At 38.3% G+C, this 16,091-nt stretch overlaps 1 protein-coding gene across 1 annotated transcript in view; it reads left to right on the forward strand.

Moving 5' to 3' along the window:
* The window catches only part of sun1b (Sad1 and UNC84 domain containing 1b), a 67,899-nt gene that overhangs the window by 40,037 nt on the left and 11,771 nt on the right, over positions 1–16,091 (forward strand). Inside the window, exons 6-19 of the mRNA XM_072559838.1 lie at positions 65–259; positions 3,026–3,145; positions 3,672–3,755; positions 3,883–3,999; positions 4,198–4,296; positions 4,655–4,748; positions 4,866–4,924; positions 5,308–5,447; positions 5,533–5,793; positions 9,877–9,963; positions 14,011–14,054; positions 14,140–14,278; positions 14,414–14,665; positions 15,450–15,534. Coding sequence (XP_072415939.1) covers positions 65–259; positions 3,026–3,145; positions 3,672–3,755; positions 3,883–3,999; positions 4,198–4,296; positions 4,655–4,748; positions 4,866–4,924; positions 5,308–5,447; positions 5,533–5,793; positions 9,877–9,963; positions 14,011–14,054; positions 14,140–14,278; positions 14,414–14,665; positions 15,450–15,534 — 1,776 coding nt within the window. The remainder of the gene's footprint in view (positions 1–64; positions 260–3,025; positions 3,146–3,671; positions 3,756–3,882; positions 4,000–4,197; positions 4,297–4,654; positions 4,749–4,865; positions 4,925–5,307; positions 5,448–5,532; positions 5,794–9,876; positions 9,964–14,010; positions 14,055–14,139; positions 14,279–14,413; positions 14,666–15,449; positions 15,535–16,091) is intronic.

A 16,091-nucleotide genomic window follows, 5' to 3' on the forward strand; every position in this document is an offset into this window, starting at 1 on the left:
AAATTTCTAATAAGTTACATTTGTTTGGTATCGGATGTCAAATCTTGGGTGCTATGTTCTTTAGGAGGGAGTACAACATTTCTGCAAGCAAATGGGGACATCATATCAGGGGACATGCAGACGACCATATTCAATGGCTACACCTGTAATGACTGCAGCATCCTTTCTGACCGAAAAGATGTTCTCACTGCATACTGTGCCTCCCATGCACCCTCTTCAACCGTGTATTCCAGAAGCAGAAACAAGAAAGATATGTCAAGTAAGTGGCTGGCATACAGAAGACTCCATTTGGTAGCAGAATTAGGTGACAACACTACCTGGCTGAAATTTAACCATACAAAGTAGTGGCTGCAAGACCTAAGAGTGATGTTCATTTTGAGAAGCACACTTGTTTGATAGAGTGACTATTGCTGTACCTCGAGAAATCGTATGAAGATGTTAGCTTGTCTGTATTTTGTCGCAAGCGTGGCAGTGACAATGAGTGCTACTTAGATTTGAGGTGCTGCTGAGGTGTTTTCTGATTTTGGGCACCCCACTTGAGTGGCATATGAAGGCTTTCAAGAGGGCATAGAAAAGGTTTACTGCATTGATCATAATGGTAAGGGAGTGTAGTGTGTGGATAGCTTGGAAAAGTTGTGATTTTACTTGCCACATGAGATGGCTAGTTGGAGATTTGATGGAGCTATTTAAATTGACCAAAGATTTAAATAGAAGTGAGTTTACAAAAGAGCACAGACTTGAACATGACCAGAGCTAGGTACAGACCGTTCAGCACCTTGAGCCTACTCTATAATTTAATGCAATCGTGTCTAATCTAATCTCTGCCTCAAACTCCACCTTTTCTGCCCACTCTAGATAATCCTTCAACCTATTATTAAAAATCTGTCAACCTAAATTTATTATTTCCAAATGTCTATCACACATGAAGTAATGGGAAAAATAACCAATGGTAACATTATTAATTTTTTTTTGAAAATGTGTATAATATATTGGTTGGGCTTGGGCTTGTTACCCTGAGCTGTTTGCAATTTACTCTTGGCCGCACGTTAATTTCAAAGCCAAGAAGCTAACTTAAAGAATTGCAAAGTGCATGAAAAGGGGAAATGTGAAATGGAAGGCCAAGGATGAACCTAATTCCTGATTTTATTTGAAGTCAGCAATTCATGGACAACTTCCTTACGAGTGAATTCAGTGAGTCTGACTCATTGGCATATGAGAAATTTGCATGGTACATCTCTCCTTTGATTGTATTGTTGCTTAGAAATATGTCCCAAAGTATGAATTTTAATGTTGCGCAACCTGAACGTGAGTAACTATTTCAACTTGTTGGCTGTTACTTCAAATTAAGATGGGAGTCCTTACTGCTTTTTAGGGAGGTCTTTGAAATTACATAAATTTATAAAGCCTTGATTTAAAAACTGGTATGGTGGATGTGAAAAACTAAAATTATGAATTGTGCAGTACTGTAGAGTTAAAACTTTGAATTATTTTTACTGTTTAATTCAAATAAGTGTATTGTTCGCTTGAATTCAGTTTATCAAAGTTTAATTTTCATAGTTTAATCAGTAAAATTGAATTCCTTAACCACCTGACTTTGCAGCATGATTTTCTCCTAGCTGTAACAGCTTTGTTGTGGTTCTGTTCACTGAGCTGGGAATTTGTTGCAGACGTTTTGTCCCCTGTCTAGGTGACCTCCTCAGTGCTAGGGAGCCTCCTGTGAAGCGCTTCTGTGATCTTTCCTCCGGCATTTGTAGTGGTTTGAATCTACTGCTTCCGGTTGTCAGTTCCAGCTGTCCATTGAAGTGGCCGGTATATTGGGTCCAGGTCAATGTGCTTATTGATTGAATCTGTGGATGAGTGCCATGCCTCTAGGAATTCCTTGGCTGTTCTCTGTTTGGCTTGTCCCAGTCAAATTCATGTTGCTTGTCATCTGCGTGTGTGGCTACTAAGGATAGCTGATCGTGTCGTTTCGTGGCTAGTTGGTGTTCATGGATGCGGCTCATTAGCTGTCTTCCTGTTTGTCCTATGTAGTGTTTTGTGCAGTCCTTGCATGGGATTTTGTTCACTACGTTGGTTTTGCTCTACGAAAGCAACCACCCCAACAAACACAAAGTAGTTGCATCAAGACAATATTCAAAAGGGCCATAACACACTGCAGTACACCAGAACTGCAAAAAGGAAGATCACCTATACAATGTATTCGCCAAAAACGGATACCCGTGCAATTTCATCAACAGATGCCTTAGAGAAAGACAACAGAATGAGGACGTGCCACAATCCAAAGGACTAGCCATGTTACCATACACCAAGAGCATTTCCGAACTGACAGCCAGACTATTGCGACCACTAAGACTCATAACAGCACACAAACCAACAGCCACTCTCAAACAATAACTCATCAGGACAAAGGACCCGATACCCAGCATGTGCAAAACCAACGTAGTGTACAAAATCCCATGCAAGGACTTTACAAAAAACTACATAGGACAAACAGGAAGACAGCTAATGATCTGCATCCATGAACACCAACTAGCCATGAAACGACACGATCAGCTATCCTTAGTATCCACACACGCAGATGACAAGCAACATGAATTCGACTGGGACAACACTACTATTATAGGACAAGCCAAACAGCGAACAGCCAGGGAATTCCTAGAGGCATGGCACTCATTCACAGATTCAATCAATAAGCACATCGACCTGGACCCAATATACCGGCCACTGCAATGGACAGCTGGAACTGACAACCGGAAGCGGCAGATTCAAACCACTACAAATGCCGGAGGAAAGATCACAGAAGCGCTTCACAGGAGGCTCCCAAGCACTGAGGATATCACCTAGACAGGGGATGAAACGTCTGCAACACAAATTCCCAGCTCGGCGAACAGAACCACAAACAACGAGCACCCGAGCTACAAATCTTCTCTCAAACTTTGTAACAGCTCTGCCTAAGTGTGATAGCATAATTCTATTCTGGAATTTTTTATTGTAAATTAGTTGCATCTGATTTTGTATTTTTCAGGAGTGCAGTTATTCATGAATCATACAGTCCACATGACAAAAAATGTTGTGTCAGCTGCAGTCGCATGGTTTTTACAACTTTATCACACAATATTGTTGAAGACTGGGTTTTACTCCAAAGGTACCCAACTAAAGTGGAGTGAACCAAGTGCTTGCATGTTCTTCAATCTATTGCTACGTGATGGAGGCCATTACTTCTATTCCCCTGTTATAGAAAGCTTTACCACTTCACTAATTCTCAGGGGCTTTTCTTAAATGCATACATGAAAAATTCATTTTTTTAAATCATTGCTTTGATCTGTACATGGTGTGGTATATCTTTTTGTTAACATCACACGATTTTGCCTATTGTTCACTTCGTTTGTTTAAATCTAGCAGCATGTCACCACTATTTGCACCTTCTGCTTCAGGGCTGGCCAAAGTCAGCTTCTAATTGGGTAGGAAATGAGTATCAAAGTGTAACTAGCTTTATGCTTGTTTGTTTGGGTAAACTCTTAATAGCTAGCTCATTTGCATGCAAATGAAGTGTAGTCCTGGTTACATGCAAATACAGTGACTTCACTACTCATTGGTTTGAGAAGTCAAGATTTTTCTCTGCAGTGTTTTTTCCTATCTAAGACAGTTAAGGATCAGTTTCTGTGTTGCAGCCCATTCAAGTTACTGTGGAAGAATGAATGTAAAAGAGTTGATTACTGGGGATGGACATCTGAATATAAATGGGGAATCTTTGTGTAAGTATTTTGGTTTGATACCTGATGTTGCCACTAAATTCCACAGTTGCTTGTGGGGGGGAAATGCACTTAACCACAAATTGGGTTCACACAGTTCACTAATGTATTGTACTGCCGCAACCAACAGGTGATGACTGTAAGGGAATGAAACACGATACATATAAATCCACTGAAGTGGGGTCCACAAAGTACATGAAGTTTTCACAAGTCACGCGGACCACCTGGCTGGTCTTTGCTTATGCAGGTTGATTTTCAGATTTCTATTTTGTCTACATACTTTAATAAAACTTTGAACAATGGTGATATTTGATGCTACTAGAACTTGTTTGGGATATTTGGTGCACTGGCATTTATGTACTATATTGAGTAAAGTAAAAATTACAAAAAAAAACTGAACATTTGAAGTTGACATGTTGCAGATTGATCTGTTTTGTATTTGTAGGCTCTTTGTTGCTGCAAGTGGTTCAGGCTGCTGGTGCTGTTGCCTGGTTTGTATCCAGGAAGGTCTTGTCTATTCTGTGGTTGGCCATTGTATCTCCAGGTTATTTAATTTTTATTTTTCATTTTTGTTCTTCATCTATTCCATCTCTCCATTTTTTTTGCATGCTTTGCTCTGTTTGTGCATGTATACTCAGTGGTAGAACAGTGCAAGCTTAGGTTTCAACCCAAACATTTTTGGACGTCAAGCAATGGCATCAGTAATAATACACTCTGGCTTAATTTTTTTCAGTGTAATATATTCTCATTCTGGTTTTATGAATTTGTTGATATTATATCAGTGTTATAGTTGGGCTAGTTTACACATTTTTCAGAGGGTTTCCATCTACATGAACCACTTCCCAGGGTGAGCACTTGAATACTTGATTATGCATCAGTTCTGTGCATTTGTTTTTTCTCAGGAAAGGCTGCTTCTGGAGCTTTCTGGTGGCTTGGGACTGGGTGGTACCAGCTAATCACTTTAATGTCCCTCCTTGATGTATATTTGCTCACAAGGTATATATTACACAATTTCAATTTGTTTAGCAGTAAAAATATAATTGTAAGGTGGCTTTTTTAGAATATCAAATGGATTTCATCTGGTTTGGTGATTTATTGTTTCTTTGCTTTCAGATGTCTACCCAGGTTGTTCAGATGGTTACTCCTGTTAATTCCATTTCTTCTCTTATTTGGTAAGCTTGCGAATTTCAGATCAAATCTTGACCTTGCTTTTGTGCACTTCCTGTAGCAGTCATAATCTTGTATGCTTTGCTGTGTCTAAGCACCACATGATCTTTAAGTCCTTGTTTGCAATGATCTGCCTGTAGTGTTCACAACAAAGCTTTTCACTTTATTAAGGTACATGTAACAACAAATCAAATCCAAACTTATGAATGAAAGCAAAATTTGCAATGATTTAAAAAAAATTTTAATAGTGCTGGACACCTAGACAGAGTATACAGCTGTCAAATTTCTACTTGTAGCAAGGCTTTGATTAGCAACTCTATTGCAAATGAATTTAGAAATTTGCAAAAGTCACTATTTGATGCTAACCTGCCTCTCTTTTCTTTAAAAGTTGGTCTCTGGTACTTGGGTCCAGCAGGCTTGTGGTCACTATTGCCAGCCTTTAATAGGACTTCAGTACAGAGTTCAAAAGAAACTGTACCAACTATCCAGACAAATGGGGAGATTCCTGGTTCACTGCTATTTCCACGGGTAATGTTTCCAGCGTACATGTGTTTGAAAATTGAGATTTTAGGCCTAAAGTGCAACTTTGTCAATGTTTGACTATCTGTTTCAGAGTACTGAGCATCCATTTGATTGGACTCGTGTGACAAAGTTGGAAAAGCAGATTATTGTACTCAATGACCAGTGTTCTCAGAGCTCCCTTGCTTCAAACCAGCGTTATGATCAGCTTGCCAGCTTGTTGCAGCAACTGCAGGAACAGGTCGGGAAGATGAATGACAAAGAAGCACTTGTGGTCCTTATCAGAAACTTAATCAGCCAGCAGTCAAGTTTTTTGCAAAAAGAAGTGAAGCAAGAAGAAACTGATGATCTCCAGGTAACCTGCTGGAATCCAAAACACATGATGAGAGAAAGCAAGTCAGTGATCAGATTTATCATTAACTATGTGGATGTTGGGTATATTAGTATTGCAGCAGCTCTGAAATACTGATTTGATTCATTTGAGTTTGTGATAACCATATTTTAATTTTAAGTTATCTGCATGCTTACAACTTGTTAACATGTACAGTTGATTGTAATCTTTGAGCCCAAACTTGTTGATTTGGGGCCAGTTTTTTTCCTACTGCTAAGTTTAAGCGTGAAATCTAACTTAAAATAACCCACATGGCAAGTTGTTCAGGTGATATGTGAAGCAGTTCAAAATCATATCAGAATCCCACCTGGATATGTGGATCATTGAGCTCATTGCTGTTTTCTTAGAAAACCTGATCATTTGCATTGTGTAACTATATATGTCAGTGTTCGTGTCCAGCCGTAGGTGCAGCTACCTCACTTGTACTTGTATAAGTCTTGGGAGAGCAGCTCCACAATTTGGGTGTTTAGTGCACAAACAAATATCCCTGTCAAAAAATATCCATTGTGCTCCAGGATGAGGAAGGCTTAACTGACTCCTCTTAATTCACTCCCTCTTAGTTGCAGAAAGATGAATTTAAAAAGGATTCCTTCCCTTGTTGATACCTTTTATCCCCAAGCCAAATGTAGTTGTGCTTTCTAGAGTTTTAAAAAACAGGGATGATTCACTAAGTATGAGAAGTGACAATAAAACACGATATATGTGCAGTGACTAGAAATGAGGGTTGAATAAAAAGCCAACTGTTTAAAACAAAAGATATACAAATCCAGTCTCTTGGTTCTGAGGAATCATTGGTGGAACTGAGCAGCAGTTGAGTTGGATTGTTCTAATATCACTGTTTATGAAGCAGTCGATTTCATGTTTCTTGGGTTGTCACTGACCAACTTTCTTTTCCTGTTTCCTTGATGGTGATCCCATTAGATGGGCTAGTTTCTTGTTACTCAATGAATCATAGAGTCCCTATAGTGTGGAACCAGCCTGTTCGACCCATTGGGTCCACACCATCCCTTTCAGCAGCATCTCACCCAGACATGGGACACTAGGCAATTTAGCATGGCTAGTCCACCTAACCTGCACATCTTTGGATTGTGGGAGAAAACCCACGCAGACACTGGGAGAATGTGCAAACTCCACACAGACAGATGCCCAAGCGTAGAATTGAATTCTGATCCCTGGTGCTGTGAGGCAGCAGTACTAACTACTGAGCCATTGTGCTGCTGTGAGACGACATTTTACCGTATATACTTGTGCATAGGTTGAATTTTGAAGATGGTTTTTTTAAAGCTGAAATTCGGGGCTTGACTAATAGGGGGGCACAAGTTTTGAGGGGCTGATATTCATGCTGCAGTTCAAAAATACCATATTAGCAAAAGTCAATTTGATTGCACAACTGATCCTAGTTAAAGAAGAAAAACAATAAATAATGGTAAAGTAATAACCGGATAAAAGCAAGAGACCAGTATGAAAATTTAATGTCAAAGATTCATTGAAATCCTGCCAAATCACTGTTCAACATAGTCAAGGCCTGGTATAATGGTATACTTAAAATGAAACATTTTATTAAATTCTGAATTTGTAAGCATCTTGAATGATCAAACCTCATGCATTTATTCAATCAATGCATCAAACTTGATTCGTTCATTCAAAACGTCAAACTGCACTCGGTCATTCACTTGCTCATTCTTTCCCACCAAATTCTTCAGTTTCCCTCCTATTTATTCTTGTATGTTATGAACCTCAGCACCATTAACACATCTGTCAAAAATTTAAACATATTCCAGTATGTAGCTAATAAATCTGTTTTATTCAGATATAATGGCATAATTAAAATGATTAACTTTTTAACAATATTAACTTTTGGATGTATAGTGAATAAAATGCAATAAATACTGGTCTGAATGAATGAATCAAAACATGCTGTAGTAAACAAAGTGGAGTAATGAATGAATAGAGAAGTGATATAGTAAATAAAGAGCGATGAACAGAGTTACTGGAATGAATGAATGCAATTTAACGTGATATAGGAGGGTTGACTTGTACGCAAGACATATGAAAAATAAATTATTGGCCAAAATATGGGTTAAATTATACACAAAATCGATCTATACACAGGTATATACGGTACTTGAAAACTAAATCAAGTGTTCAATTTTGGACCTCAAGCTTAGACCTTCATTTCACCCAAACAATATAGTGTGTGTCAACTCTGACACACTATATTGTTTGTGGTTTTAACCTTTTTATTTGCCCTTTCCTCAGTGTAAACCTCAAACATGTCTGCAGTTTGGGACATAATCCACAGTGGTTAGCCTTTGACTGAAAGAGTTAGTCAGCCTCTTAGCTGTTCTTTTTAAATCTGTGCTTGAAATTGCCTAGACACACTTTGGTTGTTCCATGGATTTACAGAGGACCTTGCCAGGCGGTCATTGAATTTACATCCTCAGTCACGTTTATGCTTTGCATTTTTTTAAGGAAAAAACAAGTTTTGGGATTTAAGGCTCAATATGCCAATAAGTAATTTGGAAATTCTCATGCATTTTCAAAATATTGCTGCAACTATGAGGAGACCGAACATTGAATTGTCCCATTTATAACAATGGAAATTCATGCAAAGGAACAATATCCTTCATTGAAACCTAGAAACCTTGAAAATGTCCAAGAAGCTAATTTCAAAAATGAGACTAATGTTGCCCATTTTAATGCTTTGGCTTTTTGAAATTCCCAGTTGTTAAATTGGGACTGCACCCATTCCTGGAGGCAAACACAATGTTATGTCTGATAATGTTGAGGGCTGTTTTTCTGCAGTTGCATTTGTCACGGTCATAGAAATTGGTCACAATGTAAACCAGGTCTAATAACATGAAAATTTAGATTTAGATTACTTAGTGTGGAAACAGGCCCTTCGGCCCAACAAGTCCGCACAGACCCACCGCAGCACAACCCACTCAGACCCATCCCCCTCCATTTACCCCTTCACCTAACACTACAGGCAATTTAACATGGCCAATTCACCTAACCTGCACATTTTGAGAGTGTGGGAGGAAACCGGAGCACCTGGAGGAAACCCGCGCAGACACGAAGAATGTGCAAACTCCACACAGTCAGTCGCCTGAGGCAGGAATTGAACCCGGGTCTCTGGCACTGTGAGGCACAGTGCTAACCACTCTGCCACCATGCTGCCGTGGCTACAACGTGACGTGACGTGACTAATCCAACCAAAATTACCTTTTCAGTGTCTGCCAGTTGATCTAGTTCAAAAGTTGCCAGTTCACCTGGGTGACCTCAATGTTCTCACCAAATGAAATACATAACCCCTAGGTTTAAATCTAAATGCGCCTTAAATGTTTGAATAGCAATAATTTCTTATGATAGTAGAAAGTGCTGGAACTACCCACCGTATCAGACAGTACATGTGGAATGATGAAGAAAGATGTTCAAATTTGATCCTTCACTGTATTATCTCTGATCACAGAAGGAGGTTTTGAGGAGGAAAACCACTTGCCTACCTTCTGAATGTTTCTGACCATTTTTACTACTTCCTCACCATATTTGAATACAAATTAAGTAATTTGCTTTCAGTTTGGCAAAAGGAAATTTGTTTTCCACACTAGTCATTTTTCACCTTTTTTTAAAAAAAACTGAATAGCTTAATCAATCTGCATGCTGACAGCTTTTTTTCAAACAGTTACTGATCACAGGATTGACTTTGGATTTGACCCACTTGAATTCACTGGACTCGTTCCTTTAAGTTAGCAACCCTAAATTTTTGTTCTGCAACTGTGAAATAATTTATTATACTCATATTTATAGCTGAGCTGAACAGTTGAAACTTTTCTACTTCATGCTTAAGAAAGCTAACTCATTTAAATAATAGCTTTTACACCTTGCAATGTTTGTTCTGTATCTAGCGTCAGATTGCAGAGTGACTGAAAAGCTTTGACATTGCATGTTTTACATATGTTTACCTTCGCATGTATGTAATCTTGTCAGAACTTATTTTCAAGACAAATTTTGAAAATATTTTTTCCTTTTTTTTTCCCCCCCTAGAATCAGTTTATGGCTTTACAACAAAAGCATGAATTGCGTATCACTGAACTGGAGTTACTGCTACAGAGTTTGTCCAGCAGATCAGAGGTGTGGTAATATCACTATGCATCTGCGAGTTTAATTTTTATTATTACTTATAACTGTAAAGTAGTGACCTGTCATTAGAAAGTCTCAGATGGGGTTGGTGCATAGAACTATTAGAATCTGTGAAAATGTGAAATTCAGCTGATATTACTGTGTATGAGGCAGCACAAAACAAAATCTGAATTAGGCGACCAGATAAATAGCAAATAGAGTTTTAAATATTACTAAAACACTTGGGTTCATTCTGGTGGTTCACGATGTCAAGACCTCTATGTTCCACAATGCAGTGCTGCAACAGCTTAATTGTGGTTTGATGCACTTTGGTTATTTTCAGCTCCATAAACAATTAAGTACCTAGCCATCCATTTGTTGCAGTCCAGACAAGTTGATTAGTTCCAAGCCACTGGTTGCTGTCTGTACAATGGTGACAGTATGGATAAAAGGTTGAACCAAATGAATCTGTCTTGGGGAGCAAAGTAATCAACCCCAGTTCTCATTTATAATTGAAGATTTCTTTAGTAACCTAGTCATGGCTAGGCTAGACTTGGCAGTGATGTGTTGATCAGATTATTAATAAATGCAGAACGTTGAGTTTCACCTGCAAGACAGGACTTGAACAAGGCACAGTACCCATCAAAAGTAAACCATTCAGAGGAGGGGGCTCAAAATTTGAGGCTGTTCACTTACACAGTTATTACTTTAACTATGTAGTTAATCTGCAAGGTGATACCATTTTTGTATTTCGTGACCTATGGTCATTTAGGTGAATGAAATGTGTTGTAAGGTGAGAAGTTAAACTAATGAATGAGATACCAACTACTGGCTGAGGATAGCAGACTATAAATTTGCAATATAGATATGTTTTCTTCCTGACATGGAAATATGAGAGACTTTTTTTCATCTGTCAAACAGACTATTGAGGTGCTAGCAGAGTAGGCATGCTATCAAAGGGAACTGGCTGTAAATGCTTGTTAAAACGATTACTTGGTGCACTGCTTGCTACGCAGTGACAATTGTTAGGTCTGTAGTGGCTTATGACTTGTAAAAGATGATTTATTACTTGGACTGCATTGCTTGTTTCGGGCAACAATTTGTTTACAGTTTTCAAAAACCATATTCATTGAGTTATTGAGAGCTGCATGCTTGTGTTTTTAAAATGGTGGCACAGGTTACTGAACTTGGGTGCCCTTGAGTGTTTAAATGATTTACTAAAGTAAACTTGTTTTATTTTGTCATTTATACTGCAGCATGAGGCATGTTCTGCATGCGTTTGAGAGAGAATGGATGTGTGCAAGCATCCCTTTGGTGGGAAAAAAATCAAATAACTGTGGATGCTGGAAATCCAGTAAAAACAAATATTTGGAAAACTCAGCTCTGAAGAAGGGTCGCTGGACCCAAAATCATCATTCTCTTCTCAAATGCTGCCAGATCTGTTGAATTTTGCAAGCAATTTCTGTTTTTCTTGCATTACTTTGAGTATTTAGTCTGAACATCTTCATCCTGAGGGCTAGGTTTGAGCAAAGGAAGAGAATCTGAAAACTCCAAGTAATTATCAGAAATGATATGCAGTGTTATGTACTTGATTAGTTATGTTAACATTTGTGGTGGAGCTCCAATGAACAAAGTCTAAAAGGCATGTTACTTGCCGATTAAGTGTGTATGAACAGGTGTAAGAATTGCACATTTGATCAATGCACAAGATTAAAGCTGATTGAAATTATGGTGTTCAGTTACCGGTAAATAAAGCCACATAGGGTATAATTATCACTATAATTTCCTATAATGTGATACCTTTTAACTGTTTGAGCAGAGTGGTACTTTAGCTTGCTCACACCCCTGTTCAAAGTCAATCTGAGCTGCAACTGTCAAATGAGTTCTTTTGTTGTGGGTTTCATGAAATCAGCAAAAAGGGATGTTAGGCACAGAAATAAAATGCAGCTTTGAAATTTAACAGAGCTCTCTTGTTACCCAAGTAACATACGATTGTCAAATATAGATATATTGTGTTTTGGGCTTTGGTTTTTTTCCTCTGTATGCATAAATGATTGGAAATACATTTCACTCTTTGAAAACAAAACACTATTTTGCAAAAATAATTATTTCCTATAGGAAATAGGAGCAGGAGTGGCCATTTTACCTGTCCAGTTTGCTCTACAATTCCATAACATAATTACTGATTTGATCTTGACCTCAGTTTGTTCTTTGTTCCTACCACATAACTGCTTATGTTTGAAAAACCTGCCTACTCTGGTAATGAATATATTTAGTGGCTCAGACTCTGTATCATAATGGGGTAGACATTTCCAAAGATTTGTAACCCTAAGAATATTTTCCATCTATCCATCTTAAATAGATGGCCACTTATTGTCAGACTACGCACCTTTGTTTCTCACCAAGGGAAATCAAAGACTCTTTCTCTTTGTATCTACCCTTTAAAACCCTCGTTAGAATCTAGAAGAAGGTCACCACTTTCTAAACACCAGTGGATATCTGCCTGACCTGTTCAGTCTTAAGCCATCTGCTTCATTACAGGAGTCAATTAAACTGCTTCCATTGCAAATCTCCTTGGAAAAAAAGACCAAATCAGTCAGTCCATGTGTATTCTTGGAAACCATTGCTGATACAATGATGTTTTTGAAAACTATAGCCCCAACATTTTATTTCTTTCGTAGCAGTGTCCTGACTTGAATAGGCCATTTACCCCAATATCTTTGTATTACCTCCTTGCTTCAATGTAATTTTTAATTACCTATGCAGAAATTATAGCCATGCACTGAACCTGGAATTTGGAGCCAGTGGGCCATTGAAATGAAGTGCTTACTTTAATCATTGGTCCATTTGTTTAACATTTGGCTACTCCAAAGGTTATCTCTTGCTTTGTCTCTTCTGCCCTCATTTCCACAATTCCCATATGCCAAACAAAATTCAGTAATTGTTCTACAAACTTCTTTGTATTCTAGTGACTCAACTTTGACAATCTGGTGACATCTTATGTGCACTCTAATTGCTTGCTTCACATCTTGGTGAAGCATTACCAAACAACAATGTTATTGTTATGCATGTTGGAAAGCTTGTATGTTTGGCTTGCTGTCTGCTATGATTATGATTTAAACGACATGGCATCAGATTTCACTGTAATTATTCAGGCTAGTGCAGCAGGTTTGTTATAAGATGCTGAAATGTAAGCATTCTTTCTTGTACATCAAAGCCCTGAATAGTGGTTTCATGTGCCTTAAGTTGTAGCTAAAATTGGCAGCTGTGCTTCTGTAATTTGCCAGGTGGAGAATGTAAGCTTGGCCATATGTGATTGAAAAGCTTATGCCATCTAAGTGTGTGAAGCAAGCTATGATTGTACTTGTTTGTGTGAGATAGTAGCTCGCATGCCCAACCTGCCTTAAACAATCTGTTACTTAGTGGAGTTTACAGGAAATGATTTTTCAAAAATGCTTATGTAACAATGATAACAATTGGATAGAATGAATCATTATATGAAGTGTAGCACAGGAAGAGAGATGTACTAGTTTTCTCAAAGCCATTGCATTTGTCTCATCACCCTGCAATTTTGCTGAATTCCCTTTTGAAAGAGCTTTTGAACTAATTCCACTACCGTTTCAGGCATGAATTCTTGATGACCATAATTAACTTCCATTTTAAAAATAACCCCACCTCTTGCCTCTGTTTTGCCCATGAGCTTAAATCTCGCCTGGTTCTTCTGCTTCTCCCACTGGAGTCAGAAAATAAGGAGAAACTGTCAAAGTCATAATTTTGCATCCTTCTAAAATCCCCGTATGATCTCTGATCAAAACATGAATAAACTAAATTCTTCTGCCTTCTCTATCTAACTGAAGTCCCTTGTGACTGTGACCAAGCCAAGAAGTTTGCAACTTCCTCAATCCTAGTTTTAGGAATATTATGTCCAAATACATTTAACAAGTTTGTCTCTACTTTGAAGGTAAATTGCTTTGTTTATATTTATGATAGCAAATGATAATGTTACGGATAATATTCATGACTGAAAGCAGTGTCAAAGTAATGTTTTTCTCTCCACAGGAAGTTTACAAAGAGGTTGAATCTGCCAAGTCAAAGTCTGAGAGGTATGATACACCATTTTGTTCATGCTTTTTGTGAAGTTCATTAATTCCTCATTGGAGTTGACCTTAATTTTTTTTCTTCCCTAAGCAATGAAAATGAACAGTACCGGCACCTTATGGCTGAACTCCAGAGGCTCAATATAGAATTGTCCACAGTCAAATCAGAATTGTCAAGCATGCAGGAGCTAAAGACATCTTGTGCAAAAATAGATGGGTTACAAGGAAATGTAGGCATAATTTTTTGCTCATTGTGAAAATATTGTTGTGATTTGTAGGACAACCTGTTCAAAATTGGTTGACTACTTTGTTCTGGTTACTAGCACAATCAAACCAGCAATTTATTTCCTTTTCTGCTTTTTCAGGTTGACAGTCAGGTCAGAGAATTGGTCAATTTGCTGATTTTTGGAAGCAAGCAAACTTCACACTCCTCTTTCAAGGACTGGCTGTCCTCTCAGTTTGCCAGCCAAACTGAGCTCCAGATCCTATTAAAAGATTTGGAAATGAAAATCCTGAAAAATCTCACTCAACATTGGATTGAAACAAAAAAACTGCCAGATGTGCAGGTAGCTGCATGTGCAGTCACTAATGCTGGGTTAAATGGCATTTCAGAGGAGGTAAGTTCACTTGAAGTTGTTACTCCAGTATGTATTTCCTACACATCATCCTCCTTGTATCGTGTCCCTGCTCTGTTAATGCTATTATCGTCAGAGTTGAAGTAACATTGCATGAGCATTCCCATTATGTTCTCCTTCCATGCATTCTTCCAAGGTCCTTGTGCTGCAGCAACTTGTTGAACTGGAAGTCAATGCTGCAAATGGCATTGGTGCACCAATTGACATGCACGGACCCTTGGACTGACTTACAACGTTCCTTAGCATGGTATTTGATCTGTGGCGATTGAGGTGATCCAAGCCAGTATTTATCTTCCTGATCAATGCAACAGAACTGTCTCTGCAGAAGCACATTTTAGTGCAATTCTGTTTGCTGACATCATCACACCATGCACATGTGCATATGCAAGTTGAATATTGAATACTTTGGAATCCTGGGTGGTTTGACTGTCTCTCAACTATTGCTGAGCTATCATATTTTGTGCAGAATACAGTTCTTAAAACTGTGCTTGTGCTATAACAAATTGTTGAGGAATTTATATTCCTGTGGTATGTAATGACATTCACATGCATGTCCTTGTGTGCTTAGAACCTTTTGACTGCTTCTGGAAGAGTTTCCCTCCAGAGTTTAATGGTGACATGCTGGAGAGAGAAGATGCACTTGTCTCATTTGAATTTCTGCCTCTTATTAGTAGTCATTATTAATATGTCATAAGCAAGTATGACTTCATAAGTCTATAAATATGTTACTTTTGTTTTCTTTGTCCCCGGGTTACTTGCTATGCAGCAAGTGCATGTCATTGTGAATAATGCTTTGAAATTGTACAATGAAGATAAAACTGGAATGGTGGATTTTGCTTTGGAATCTGGAGGTAAGTAATTACAGCATTACTTCAGGGTATGTGGAGGGAGGATTGAACATGAAAATGCACATTTATATGAACAAACATGTATTTTAAAGCATTAAATACTATAAAGAAGCAAGAGTGGGACCTGTGAAAAGTCAGATGTAAGAAATATGTGAATTTTTGTTTGAGTTTTTTTGAAATGGTGCTCTTTAAGTTTCTGCAATGGAAATTTATTTTCTGATTGATTGGAGGAGATTTGTAATATGTTTCATCCACATTGTGTTCTTGCTGAACATTTTAGATTTAGATGTACAGCACAGAAACAGGCCCTTCGTCCAACTTGTCCATGCCAACCAGATATCCCAACCTATTGTAGTCACGTTTGCCAGTGTTTGGGTCTTACCCCTCTAAACCCTTCCTATTCATATACCATCCAAATGCCTTTTAAATGTTGTAATTGTACCAGTCTCCACCACTTCCTCTGGCATCTCATTCCATACACTGACCACTCTCTGCGTGAAAAAGTTGCCCCTTAGGTCCCTTTTTATATCTCTTTCCTCGCTCCCCTGTTGTTCTGGACT

This window comes from Chiloscyllium punctatum, chromosome 40, assembly GCF_047496795.1.
Source record: "Chiloscyllium punctatum isolate Juve2018m chromosome 40, sChiPun1.3, whole genome shotgun sequence".
NCBI classification, from domain to species: domain Eukaryota; kingdom Metazoa; phylum Chordata; class Chondrichthyes; order Orectolobiformes; family Hemiscylliidae; genus Chiloscyllium; species Chiloscyllium punctatum.